The sequence below is a fragment of the Anguilla rostrata genome, chromosome 7 (genome assembly GCF_018555375.3).
Source record: "Anguilla rostrata isolate EN2019 chromosome 7, ASM1855537v3, whole genome shotgun sequence".
NCBI classification, from domain to species: Eukaryota; Metazoa; Chordata; class Actinopteri; order Anguilliformes; family Anguillidae; genus Anguilla; species Anguilla rostrata.
In genome coordinates this window covers 14,988,933-15,003,198 of record NC_057939.1, presented here as the reverse complement: position 1 = coordinate 15,003,198, position 14,266 = coordinate 14,988,933, and the positions used below count along the sequence as shown (strand labels likewise).

General features: G+C 41.9%; 1 protein-coding gene across 2 annotated transcripts in view; it reads left to right on the top strand.

Annotated features, from left to right (window-relative positions):
- Positions 1-3,398: 3,398 nt before the first annotated feature.
- Positions 3,399-14,266, top strand: part of cttnbp2 (cortactin binding protein 2) — a 39,708-nt gene continuing 28,840 nt past the window's right edge. Inside the window, exons 1-3 of one of the 2 annotated variants that reach the window (XM_064343055.1) lie at positions 3,404-3,546; positions 3,685-3,783; positions 7,835-7,942. In XM_064343055.1, the coding sequence (XP_064199125.1) occupies positions 3,703-3,783; positions 7,835-7,942 (189 nt within the window). In that variant the 5' untranslated portion in view covers positions 3,404-3,546; positions 3,685-3,702. Of the gene's footprint in view, positions 3,784-7,834; positions 7,943-14,266 lie in introns of both variants that reach the window. The other variant, XM_064343054.1, reaches the window with a different exon arrangement.

The following is a 14,266-nucleotide window of genomic DNA, read 5'->3' as shown; positions in this document are numbered from 1 at the left end:
GAAATCCAGTTCAGTATATGTGTAGAGGGTGAGCCATTAGCCTTCACAATACTATATTCATAAGCTTTATATACACAAGCTATATTCACACTGCTTATACAGTTTTAACACAGATTGTCCTGTCTGAGATTCCATTAACACATGTAGCCCCATGCAGTCTTTCTCTACAAAAATACTAGAATGAAAACCAGCTCTTTGACTGATTTCCAGATTTTGTGCAGTTGCAACAAAGATTTATGGCTGCTCTGTGCTACCTATCAGTTCCCAGTAATGCAAGGTTACTTTATAATTTTACTGTCTTATTGTGAGTAATGAAAGGTATCCTAATATAAACACAACTTGGAACCTGGTCAGCAGCATTCCCTTTGTGTGAATCACTATGATTCCTGTCAGGCATCTGTAAACATTCCAGTACTCAGTGGCTAAAGCTTTGCTCATTCCATAAATACAGGGCAACAATCCACACAGTTTCAGGTAGCCATCACTGTGGGAATTTTGCACAAATATACCTGACGTTTGTTTCAGGAATGTTTTCAAAGGCAGACTCTAAAACAACTTTATTTTACATTACATTACATTACAGGCATTTAGCAGACGCTCTTATCCAGAGCGACTTACACAACTTTTTACATAGCACTTTACATTGTATCCATTTATACAGCTGGATATATACTGAAGCAATTCCGGTTAAGTACCTTGCTCAAGGGTACAACGGCAGTGTCCTTACCCGGGAATCGAACCTGCGACCTTTCGGTTACAAGCCCAGTTCCTTACCCACTGTGCTACACTCCGTATTTACTAGTCAGTCTGAATCACATGGGAATGAAGCATCACTTAATAAAGTTTCATTCGATTTTTTTAAATTAAATTTGATTTTGAACATTGCATTGGAAATATTGTGTAATGTTACTGTGTGTTAGAGGTAGGTGTGTACATGAAGTGTTTCATGTGTGCGATGTGAGTGAGCCATATGCATGTATGGTGTTTTATGTTCTCTGAGTGAGCACTGGGTTTGTAAGTAATCTGTGTGTTTAGTGTGAGCAGACCACGACTGAAATTTAGACTCACTCTCCCCCCTTGCTTTCACCTAAATTTAGACTTTGCAGGCACATCTGTAGGCCTATGCCAGTCGTTATCCATCAGATCAGGAGGGAGCGCACTGCCGCAAGAGTCTGATCAGCATTAGAAACCAGTCAGCTGCTTCAGTTCCACTGTGCAATCTGCCAAGCTGCTGCAGCTGTGCTTCGGTAGGACCACACATCTGACAGGCAGACAGCATGGCTGGCCACACTGAGTGCTGGAACAGGCCAGATTCCATCTAGGCCAGAGAGACAACCTAGATTCGTTTTTATCACTTTTTTCTTTTCCCGTCATACCATAAATGTCTCCAGAAAGGATAGCATCGGTTTAAGCCCCAAAAAAGGGCAAAAAACTCTCCCGAAAAGGGTCATGTTTCCCAGAATGCAATCAACAAGAAATGAGTGACAAAATGTGTTTCTGTTCCCATGTTACAAAGCACGCCATTCCCCCCTCGTCTCCTTGCTGTGGGTCAGATTGACTTTTGGGACCCCTGATTCGTCCTGTTTGGAGCAGAGCCAGGACACCGAGGGAACAGAAAGCCCCACTCTGCCAGTTCCTGCAGACAATGTCCAAGTCAGTCAGAGCCAGGTCCAGCTGGGGGAGGGGTTGGGGTGTGTGGAGGGAACCCCAGCATCAGCCTGCAGCTGCAAAGCTTCAGTGACCTTTTAGTATTACCTATAATAACATGCAAGTTTGAGTTATTCATTCCTTCTCTTCGCTTAATGAAAACTTTGCTGTAGATTATTACAAAGCTTGTAATGCAAAGCATGCCATTCTTAAGATCTAGATGTATAGGATAGGCTTTGACTCACAAATCATTATTCATAATATGCATTATTACATTTACATAACATTTATTTATTTGGCAGACGCTTTTATCCAAAGCGACATACAAAAGTGCATTTCATGGTCATAGACAACTGCTAAACACAGGTTCAGTAAGGTACAATACTTATTTTGTACAGCTATTAAATTATTTTTAAGAAACATTTATCATCTTGAATGGCTCAAGTAAACTGTTTAGTTCTCTGCCTTAATTACGTTAGCATACAAACATCCTACTATGAATGATCCTTTCACAAAAAGAAAAATGACATTGCTGTTCACATGCCCCAGTATCAGTGGAATATAGCCAAGTGTTCTGGTAATACTGTATGGTGTGACCTCCATTAGTTCCTGCCGGACTGGGGTGGGTAGTTTCTGCCTGAGTGGACTTTCCCCTTGGAGAATTCATGGCTGGTCAATTACACCGAACATAATTAGCTGGCTTTGGCATGAGTTCAGGTTGAATTAGTTGGTGAATGGGGATACAGTGGTTCCCTTTAGAAGGATAAATATAGCACAGTCTGTACAGGAATAATGCACAGAATCTAAGAAATGTAACCAAAGAATCTAAGAGGAATGGTCATACAGCTCTCTGGTCACCAACTATGATCTTCTGAATTTTTTCTTTAACTTTGTGCAACTGAAGTTTTTATAGGACAAAAATCCAAAATGAGGCAGACAGAACTGGGGCAGACAATGAATCTCTCATTTGTGGTTAAAGTGATTCTGGTTTATTGTGCAGATCTGGAAGTGAATCGGGGCCAGAGGCAATTGTCAGTGCCTTATATTTCATTCAGGTGCTGTAATCATGCACCTGGCCTTTCAGACTCTGGCTTAACAAAACAGAACAGCGTTCAATGAACTGATTCATTTCAACCCTAGAAAAAATTGTTGTCTCAATTAATTAATTTGTTCTAAAACATTTTTATAGCTGATGATATCATGAAGATGTTTGACATTATTGTGTTAAAACACCATTTTAAACTGTTCAGAGGGGACGTGTCCCTGTGCACAAACAGTGTGGCACCAGTGAAAGTGAAAGTGCCCCGCACATGTGCATGTGTATGTTATCTGTTTTTTTATTTGATCTTATACATCAACTGATACAAATGACAGCTGAGTGATAGATGCCGGGTGGGGGTGGGGGGTGTTGAGGGTTTAAGGTTTTTCTTTGGAGATTCTTGTTTCATTTTTATAACACATATTCAGTAATGACATTTTTTTAAATCTTAAAAAAAAATTATTTAATTTTTTAAATACTGTACAATTAATTTAAAAGTGCTTCAAGAATACTGCTGATTTCCCGCAGGACAAATCGGTTATTTATGTGAAGTGCCAGAATAAACTGCTCAGTTGTAGTAAAAGAAAAACGTGATGACAACAAATCGGAAGCAACAACGTTGCAACAAAAATATAGCATAGTAGTATAACGTTACATTGTACAAATATAAAGCTGGTAGATGTAGCCTACATCATCAGGGCAGCCATTCAGGCACATTCCAGTATTTACCCATAGCAGGGGTGCACCTCCTTTCAAGTTAAGAACGCACCAAACGTGCTCGTAACTGGAATGCGTGGGGAACAACCGCTGCTTTACAATTTTCTTAACGTTCTCTCACATACTAGACCTGCTACCACCACGTACGCACACATATTGGTTTTTCCTGTTTTCATACTCAGAGGTCGTAATCCCCTGCGATTCAAATTCAGCAGCTTAGTAGTTAAAGCTGAGCCGAATGCGTTGTTTTCTGATCTGTGTGTCGCTCTCACTTCACCAAGCGCCGCGGCACTAGGAAGATGGCGACGGAGGGTGCAAGCGGAGAGAAGCCTCCTCCTGTTCAAACGCTTGCAACTGCGGTGCATGGAAGCATAGAAGCGGTAAGAAATTTTTTCCTCTGGAGTCAAGAGGACCAGTTCCTAACATATTTATTGTCAGGAATAACGATAAGGATAAAGACCACGCATGATTTCAAACGAGGGTCCTTTGGACACCGTATGCAGCAGTTTGCCATGTAACGAATAAGCAGATCCAACCAGCCACTTAAACAAGTTGTTTACGGGGGCGATGTTTGTTTGGTATAGCATGTTTACTATTAAGGAATAAAATTACCACCCCAGACAAACATTTTAATGTTGCGTTTGTATTTTAGACCGGCCAACTAGAGATGTGCGAGTGGGTCTTTGTATACTCAAAGCAGCTGTTCTGAGAGCATCTGTGCGGTGATTTGCGGTTTTTCTCTGGAGGTGTGAATTAGGTGGTTTCCCTTTATTTTATTTTCATTTCCATACACGTGAAAATGGATGTATATGGGAAGCGCTACTTTGCGCATTTTAAAGGTTATGACAGTTTACTGAATATGACATACAGCATGTGGGATAATCCCGGTGTTTGAGAGGCTCTTTGGTGGAATGCGTTGTAAATTTTTCACTCGGAAATAACTAAAACGTAACATCAAAATGGATTGTCTGAGCTAAACCCAGATGCTCGAATCTCCACGGCGAGCCTGTTAATTTTCTTTCGTTTTATCAGTTTGTGTTTCGTTGTGTGTTCATGTTTTATTTGAATGTGGACACTTGCACGGCCTGTTAGTTATTTTATTATAGTATGCATTAGTTTTAAGAAATCAATTTTAAAAAATACAATTTCATTTTGTGACACAGGTTCTGCTGTACCTCCAAAAGCCTGTTATGTAGGTTATGGAAGGACTAGCTAAAAAAAATTTGGAGGAATTGGTTAGAAAAGGCACTGGTATTTAAGCATACAGCTCAACGAAAATTACATTTATCTTTTTCTCCGACATATCTCGCTAGTGAGTTAGCTTGGCGTTGCGCTGAAGTGTGTCGGTGTGCTCAGAGACTAACTGAATAGTAAATTAAGTGTCTCTTTATATTGGGATGTCTTAGAGTAGCTGGTCGCGAGTTGTAACGTTGTAACATAGGCTCTCATTGTGTTTCGGGATTGGCTGCCTTCATTTGGGCAACATTAAATTAATAATTTGTCCATCTGAAGGATTATAAAGAACCTGACTCTCTGCGCTCGATTCAATGCCGGGAGACCTGCGCATAAAGCTGCAGCCTAATGACGGACCACTCCATGCACGGCGGTAGTTCCTTCTTCAGTACGCCCAGATATACTATTTTCCTGCTGTTATTGTTTAAATATGTGATATGTACCAAAGCAATTAAGGTGTTTTATTGCCAACATTGCCCACATTTATAGCGATTTGAAATGCGAAATCAACCAGGAAAATGTAAATGCATCAGCGTCCCGGGTGGGGCTGGGGGCATAGAAGGCGGTTACATGTGTATGTGTGTGTGTGGGGAGAGGGGAGGGGGCTTGGGTGGAGGCAATCACCGGATAGGATTCTAATTTTATCACCATTTCAGTGACTCAGCTGGCAGCGCCCAGAGTACTGAATTACCCAGTTAAGCTTCGTTAAAGTGCATAGCTGGTTTAGATGTGGTTGACACGTTGATATTCAAACATTTGAGTTACAAAGTCGGGCGTCCTCAGGCTGTTGGGGTCAGTGAGATCCCCAGTCGTCTCCAATTTAACCTTAACAGGAGGATACTGTTCTGTGGGCCCCATGGGGACATGCTGAAGTCCTGAATGGTTTGAGTCCAAGCTTGTTCTTATATTATCTGTTTGTTTCATATTCTGTGTGTTTCCTGTAGTTTCATCTGTTTTTTTAATGGGGAGCCCATAAAGAGGACGGACTCTGGGTTTTTTTAAAAATGGTTTGGAATTTGAAGAGGGCTTGAAAGATTCTCAGGTGAAGCAGGCTACTTCCATTGTGTTTCAGATGTCAACCTAACTATTAGGCCTTGGCCTGGACCATTAACTATTTGGCGGGGTTGTTAGCAGGGATTTTGCTGTCCTCTGATTTTGTCAAAGGATATGTGTCCCAAAAATCCCTCCCCCCTCCATACACGCAAATACACACAGACACACACTCTTAGAGAAGCCATTAGACAGTCACTGCATATTAAATTACACATGGAATGCTATCCTGCTGGGAAATCAGATCTTTAAATTAGATTGTAGGGCATTTATTAAAGGTTATAGAGTAAGACAAAAAACTAAACAGTATACATGTTGATTTGTGTGAAGAACATGCCCTCTGATCTTGGCTTAAGACATTGCAAGAGTAATAACATTTACTTAATGCGAATTATCTGCCTTTGTCAGGCATCTGAAGATGAGTGTTGGATATTAGGGTGTCTTGGTAGATGCAATGCATTGTGATTATAATGTGAACGCAGTGAACTCCCAGAACAGCACCGACAGCAGCTGGTTTTGCCCTTTACATGGTTTATGGAAGAATTAAGTCATCCTCCATACTTCACATTCACCAGTTCAGAACACAAGAGCACAGCTAAATCACCTATTAAATAATGCACTATGAAAAGCCCGGTTTCTGTGGTCATGTCTGTGAATGTATTAACAAAGTCTTACTCTGTTTTTCTTTGATTGTTTCTGAAAGCAAAGAATGTGTGAAAAAGAAAGTAGCTAATATGAACAGGTTGGATTGACCTTCAGTCATGCTTTGACTTCTATTTTGAATGACTAAAATAAAAGGCTGCTTTCCTTTATATTATTTGTGATTCATTGATCTATGCACCTGCACTATATTTTGATTGTTTTTCTGCAATGTGACAGTTTTTTGTTGTTGAGTTAATAGCAGGCTTCTTTTGTTTACTATTTTTAGTATTATGTTTCGGCCTCTGTAAGACACTTGTATGTATTTTCACATATTCATGTATTGCAGTTTGTGATCTGTCGTCCGTGGTAAATGCAAAATGTCCTTTCCACCCTTCATTCATTCATTCATTCATTCATTCATTCATTCATTCCTTCCTTCCTTACTATTACTGCTAACTTTTTGTCATACTTTTGACTTCTTGAAATGAAGGTCTGTGGGATTTGTGGTCATTTATTGCTCAAATTACTTCCACAATGGATGTATCCCAGTATCCTTCATGGTAGGAGGCAAACTTGGGTTGAATCGTTTCTTTCTGTTGTTCAATAAACAGTGTTCAGATGTTATCAGGCATTCTCTATCATGGCAGTTAGTTAGCCCCGTCCAAATCAGAAGGAGGTGGGGACTTAAGGAAGGAAGGATACATTTTTTTATAGCATTTGAACGCAGCCGTAGTTTCATCGTCTAGGGTCATTTCCTCCTCCTGTCAGAGGTCCCACTTCCTGATCAGCCACCTGCCAGGATTTTAGAATGTGGGCTTTTGGAATGTTGACAGACAAGCTGGCAGTCCCGAACCTTAAACGGCACAAACAACAACAAAGGTCTCTTTTTATCCTGGAGAGAAAAGCGTATAGACAAATTTGGTCTCAAGTGAAGGGTGGGAAGTCTACTGGTCCTGTAACTTAACCCTCCACCATGTGCTTTCTACACAATGCACACACTAGCACTGCAAGTTGGGCCATATTAAGTGAATTTTCCAAAGTTATATTTTATATATTTTATCAGAATTATTATGTATTTAAATCCCATTGTATATTTTGTCCCTTTTGTTTTTGCTCCCCTACAATTAACTGACAATGTGCTAGGCGCTGTTTGCCTGTAATCAAGCATTTGGTTAAGTTGGTTTTCTTATAAGCATTCCAGTTTTGACTGGATATTACAGTGAGGGTATTCAGTACATTGCCTGTTCATGAATATAAAAACAAATTGAAAGCATATTTGTTGATTGATTGGGTTGAAGTGAAAAACAACTATTGGTGTGAGACATGGATTTCAATTCTAGATTCTTCTCCAGGACTTTTACTGAAAATGTTTCTGACTTCTGCACCTTAATGGGGTGGGGTTTTATTTCATTGTGTTACAATGGCAGGAATCTTTAGAGTTTTTGCACGGGCACTGTGATGCTTTATTTGCAGAAATGTGAGTGTAATGTTTTGCTTTCATTGCAGAAATGTGAATTTAATGTGGACAACCTGAGTAAGCCGGAGCTCCTGACGCTGCTCAGCATCATGGAGGGGGAGCTGGAGGCACGAGACTTGGTCATCGAGGCTCTGAGGGTGAGTCACCCACTCCGCAGCAACCGTGATGTACTGACCAAATACTGACCTTCAACTCAGCGGGTTCCACAGTGGTTCAGAGCCCTTGCAGTTAACAGCATGAGAATGGATTTGGGTATAGTCCTTTCAAGTGCATGCTAATCCACGTGTTCAACATCTTCTTTGCACAGTATTAATGAACAGCCATGTGTTAACCAGCTGTTTACAGTACTGACCAGGTGAATGACAGGGGTATCCTATCAAGTGGGAACAAGCTCTGGCTGGTAATGAATCTACCTTCCTAACCTTTTTTGTTCCCTAATTTTGTAACATTAATTCAAATAGGTTTATTAATACTACATAAAAAAATAACTCTAGGCAGCAAAGCAAAAGTTTGAATGTTTCAGGCATGAAATGTCTGAACTCATTTACATGTTTGTGACACTCGGCAAATGTGTGCTCGCTGAGACTTCCTGACAGTTTCAGCTATATAAAGTTTTTCATGTTCTGTACAAGGAGCACCTTAAATGGTTGTCTGTGACTCACACAGAGGTGCAGAGGCTTCTCAGACATGCTCTTGAACGAGGGGGAGAAGTACTGAAGGAATTCCTGGCATGAGGAGTTTATATAGTTTTGTAACGGTCTGCCGTTTTGAATGGTCCACGGTCTGTTGATCATGTCAGTCAAACTCAGTGTTTTTGTGTTGCTATGGCACTGATTCCTGAGAAATGCAAGGCAGCTCAGACAAGGAAGTCTTCAATGAGCCTGCAGCAGATTTTGAAATGCTTAATAAGTGAGACTTGGCACATTGGCTCTGTGGGTGGAAGTATTGCTCTCGCCTGTTTGGAGGAATGGGAAATGTACCAGTGTCTGAATGGGAGGCACAGGGAGGTACCTCATGACAAAGTTTTTGAGAACAGAACCCTCACCATTCACAGTGTATGCTCTAGACTGCACTTTACCATACTTTCCTGTTAGATTTCTAATTGGTCACAGTTCAGTAGCCTTTGGGTCAGCCTGTTTGCAGAATGATATCTGGCACAGTCTTTTTTTGACAGCAAGCTCTAATAATACCATCACAGGGTACTGTTACGGTTTTGGTCTCATCTTATGACGATATAAACAGAGCAAGTAGGGGCCCCACTGTCTTGGCTAATTGCAGCGGAAGTTATTCTCCAAGCAAAACCAGCCTTTCCTGAGTTTTTTCCCCTTTCCCTGGAAAAAAGTTCCGTGCCATGAGCTTTTTCAGACAGTTGAATCCAGCACATTGTTTTTTTTTCTTCTTCTTTCGGTTGACTGTTGCACTGGGAATTTCTTCCTCCTAAATCTGTGCTGTTCCTGGATGACTACCCCACTCTCAAAAGCAATGTTGTTTTTGCAGAGCTTTCAGATAATCCCCACCTTTTCCAAATTCAAACAGAGATGGATGTTCTCTTTGTGACAGAATACTTAGGAGGATTATGAAAAGAATATATAAAAGGATAGCAAGGAAGTTAGTGATGGTGCTATCACTTATTCAATGGCAGCAGACGGATGACATGCATGTTACTGGCAATCACGTTGTTCATGTTTTGGTCTGGAAGAAGCTGGGGTACACTGAATAACATTTGAATCAGTACGGTGCTTGAGCCACAATTGGAGGCTTCAGTTGGAGACCTGACAGCCGAACAATGTGAAATGAGAAGCATGAACCACGTGAAGTGTGAACCACCAAGCTTCGTTAAATGGTCTGAATGCCCCAGCTCCTTCAGAACAGGTGTAGTCTAAATCAGATCATGGTATACTTTACATCCAATATTTTCCTGTCTATAAAATAGAAGTATGAAATATAAGTATACCTCTTTACGGACAACTTCATGCAAGGAAACCGTGATTGCATGAGGTCTTTATTTGCTATATTTTACATTTCACATTCAGAGAATGTGGGGAATTTCACAGGTCTCACAGTCTAGTGCCATAGTGCTGCTGCAGAGCAGATTGTGAAAGGGGCTTTGCTGGATGCCGAGAGGAGTATGGTAAGTAAGCGCTGCCTTATGAGTCATCAGATATGGGAGAACATCTCTGTCAGACTGCACAATGAGTGCTCTACTTTCTGTGGAAAGGCTAAAATGTGGAGATCCCTGCTTATTGTAGTGCGTGATAGAGAGAGAGGATAGAGATGGAGGGAATGAGAATTGTTGCTGCAGCCAAGTTTAGGCCGTTACAAAGTTCACCGTTTGAAGCCGTGTGTTAAAGATTAGCTGTGTGTTGATGAGGACGTATTGCTGTCGGAAGCAATTTAACACCACACTCCCAAATTCTTATCCTTTCAACCATATTTCCTTGTGGCACCTGCACCAAGACTTCATTGTGGCACTATGCAGAGTCATCACTCGTTATAGCTGCATGGAGTTACTTAAATTGTGTTTTCTTGCTTTAAAACACAAACCTGTCGATGCCTTTTTACTAGCCATTGTGAACCTGGCAGGTCGTCTGAATGGAACCTTCTATTAAATATCTACAGTAAAATGTCCTTCATCGCTCACAAAAACTGTGGGCCTTTCAAATGCAGTAAACAGAATGAATATCAAAAAACTCCTCCTGAGCTTACCCCTTTAAGTGCAAATATTAGCGATGCTGCTGCAGAATCTTTGACATCTTACGCTGGACTTGTCAGTGATATGACTGAAAAAGGCCAATGAATTTCAGCGACTTGCAGAATACTGCATCATCTGTCTTCATTGCCTTGGGGTTCCGAGGCAGAGCAGTTTGTCACCTACCTACCATGCTGTGACACCCACTTGCACACCACCCTTAGCATGAAAACAACAGCCTGAAGAATCTTTCAGCTTTGGTAGTGAATCCTGTTTAAATGAAAATGTTTTCAATTTGGGCTTTACAGCAGAAATTCTGGGCCTTAGAAAAACATTTGTCACTAGCTTTAACAAAGAATCAGAGAACGATTGCCCTCTAAGTTGCTATCAGTTTACCTTTGAACCGCTGTCGTTATGATATAATGCAATCGCAGTATCATTTATAGGTCATACACCAAGTAGCAGTGTAGCCTGTGAGTAGTGGCTAACGTTTGATATGCTCAAAGTCCAAATCTTCTTCATTGTTGCTACTGAATTTCCTGTTCATTTAGCTTGCTAACCATTACAGTGGTGCTGGCTAGCTAAGGTACCTGATTTTCTTTGTATAAAACAGTTAGCTACCAAAGATAAACTTTCCTTATAGTAGCCTAATATGTTTCTTTAAAAGCAATGTAATAGTTTCTGTGCACTGATAAAGAATTTGTCCTTTGGCCTTCATTTTTACTTTATGTAAATTGGCCTTTTTTTAACAATGGCCAGAAAAATTCAAATTCAAACTTAAGTCTTAATGTGTGCGGGAATTTTGCAAGCTAACATGCAGTTTCCTTTCTGCACAAGACTGTGTTAGGATCTAAGTAGGATAGATAGGCGTGCTCTATGCTTGCAGGACCCTGCTAACCAACAAACGTCAAGAGAATTACTACCCTGCTTCAACTCATCAATGCTTGGGGGTTCTAGGAGATGGGGGGGTTTTAAGCCTCTCCCCATGGCTCCTCTGAGAGTGTCACATGGCAAATTGCTCTCCTGTTTTGGCTGTATGGCTGTAAGTGTGTGCAAAACTAGAGTTGTGAATTGTGCTTAGAAGGCAGCTGTGGGGAGTGTTCCTATTACGGGAAAGTTGTGTTGTGTATGGTGCAGCAGTGATTTGAGACTTTCCATTTTCGGGTTGGAATTTACACATTTCACCCTCTCACATGTTACTATGGCAACAGAAAAGGGTTAGGGTTGCTGTGGGAACCCATGAATTTTGCTTTGGGTTTTTATGAAGAGGGCCAATAATAGGGCCCAGCAATTTGGAGCAGAGACAGCTGCGTGCATCAGAAATAAGGTCTACATTTAGGTACTTGAGGCTCGGCAGCTCTGTAGGGGCAGAACACAGCGAAGGATAAAAGGAGAGGACACACACCAAGATCGCAATATTGAATCTCAGCATACTGTTCCAAGGCTTTAAGGGCTGCTGTGCTTGTTTTTCCTTTTTGGCTGATGTTAGACTATTGGATATTTAGGCCAGCTTACTCCCTTTCCCTCTATCCCTAGGATCCCAGATTCCTGGAACGGGGCAGTTAAGCAGTGTGTTTATGTTTTTTTGTATGTATGTCAACTGCGAAATGGAGGTCCTGTCTGTCAGTCTGGTAACTAAAAAGCCCCACCCCCTCACCACTGTGTAAAAGGGCAGGTGGGGACCTGTGGGCAAAGAAACATATGTGTGTGACATCACAGGGTGACAATGGGCACAGGCTTTTACTGGACATGGTCACCCCATTTAGGCTTAGATTTAGGGATGCACACCTACACATAATATTTGGGTCGTATTGGACTTGGCAGATAATAGCTTAAGAACTTGCTAGCATCGGCCCAATGCTATACATGTTTTCTGAATGGGGGATGTTGGCTGGGAGCAGATGGGGAGTGTCATGCAGCCGCTTTGCACTTGAGTAGAATATAGTATTCAGAACCTCCTTCCAGAGCCCTACCCAAATAATACACAGATCATAAGTTATAGTGGAGATGTGTTTGAGTGCCCATCATTCTGGCTGTTATTTCAGAGGAGTATGATGAAAGGTAAATGCCCTTCAAACCAGCTGTTGGTCTAGGCCAGTATATTCACTAACCATTCTTCAAAGAATAATGAAATGTATATACTGGAACTTTTTAATATATATACATTATATATATTTTATATGTGTTTAATATAGCACTTTTTTTGTCCATACTTCCACGAAATGTCTGTGGTAGGAGTGAGGATGGAGCCTATATCACTGGGACAACATAGCTTAGGAGGTAAGAGCAGTTGTCTGGCAGTCGGAGGGTCGCCGGTTCGATCCCCCGCCCTGGGCGTGTCGACAAGACTCCTAACCCCTAATTGCTCCCAATGAGTTGATTGGTACCTTGCATGGCAGCTTTTCACTGTTGGTGTGTGAGTGTGTGTGTGAATGGGTGAATGAGAGGCATCAGTTGTAAAACGCTTTGGATAAAAGCGCTATATAAATGCAGTCCATTTACCATTTACCTATATCACTGGGAGCCCTCCAGGCCTGGATATCATTAGTGTGATGGAGTGCCAGAACTCTTTTGCCCTCTCTGTACTGCTGTGTCACTGGGTCCTCAGTGTCTATGCTACCCTCTTCCCTGCATGCTTGGAGGTGAGCTATTTAAGGCCACGCTGTCACGGTGACAGTGCTCTCACCCCGAGAGCTGCATGCGGATTGGCTCCTCGTGGCTGTATTGACCTTTGTCTCTGACTGTTGGTGGTGTAGAGCGACCCAGCCCCAGTGCACTGGGTTATGTTTTTAGCTGTTAGCTGATATCTGATAAACACCTCCACCCACAAACGCAGGCTCAAAATAGTCCCGGGCCAGCTTGCATGACAGAACTGGAAACAGCTGTGTGTCGTAAGCATTCGTCACACCGTTTGGCGTGACCAGAACCTTGCCAAACCTCGCTTAAACCTCCCACTTCATAAACACAGTCGCTCACAACCGGATCTTTGGAGGTGGGACAGGCGTGAGACAGCACAAAATAAAACCTTTTTTTGGTACATTCTATTTTTTTTTTCTTCCTGTGGTTTGGGTATCACAAGTGAGCATGGGCATTTGAAGTGGGACCATATGGTGAGAGAACCAGCATGAAGTCGGTGTGGAGGAAACTATTCCTGAACAAAGATAATCTGCCCAGCGTATTCAAGCACACAGAGAAAGAGTCTGTCCGGCTCTGTGTGTCCCATGAGAGGGTCTCAGGGGACAATGCGAAAGCGGCCATTGTTCATGTGCTTTGGCCCTAGCCTTATGCCAAGTCACACCGAAGCGCTTTGGAGATGTGCACATGGCACAACGGCCCATTTCCTTTGCCAATGATTACTGTCTGTTTATAGCAGTTGTGAATTGCTCAGAGAACTTTACTGAGACAACAGCATAGCGCAGATAGTGAGCGTGCTGGTACGGAATGCCAAGTCATCCTCTAGGATGAGACCGTGGTAAACTTTGGCTGATGAACGCCATCATTAAATAATTTTGCATCTAAACTTTGACTGATGAACACCATCATTAAATAATTTTGAATGACATGGTTGTAGCACTCGTGGGAAATAAGCTGTCGTCGTGGAGCTCTGGGAAAGCACAGGGCTTACCGGTGAAGCGTAGAGCTTACTGGGGAAATGCAGCGCTAGCAGGAAAAAAACCTGAGCTCACAGAGCACGTTGGAAGGAGACGATGAAACGCCCTAATTCTGGGAAACAAAAACCCTGGAGATGATGTGCTGACCGATTCTGCAGATC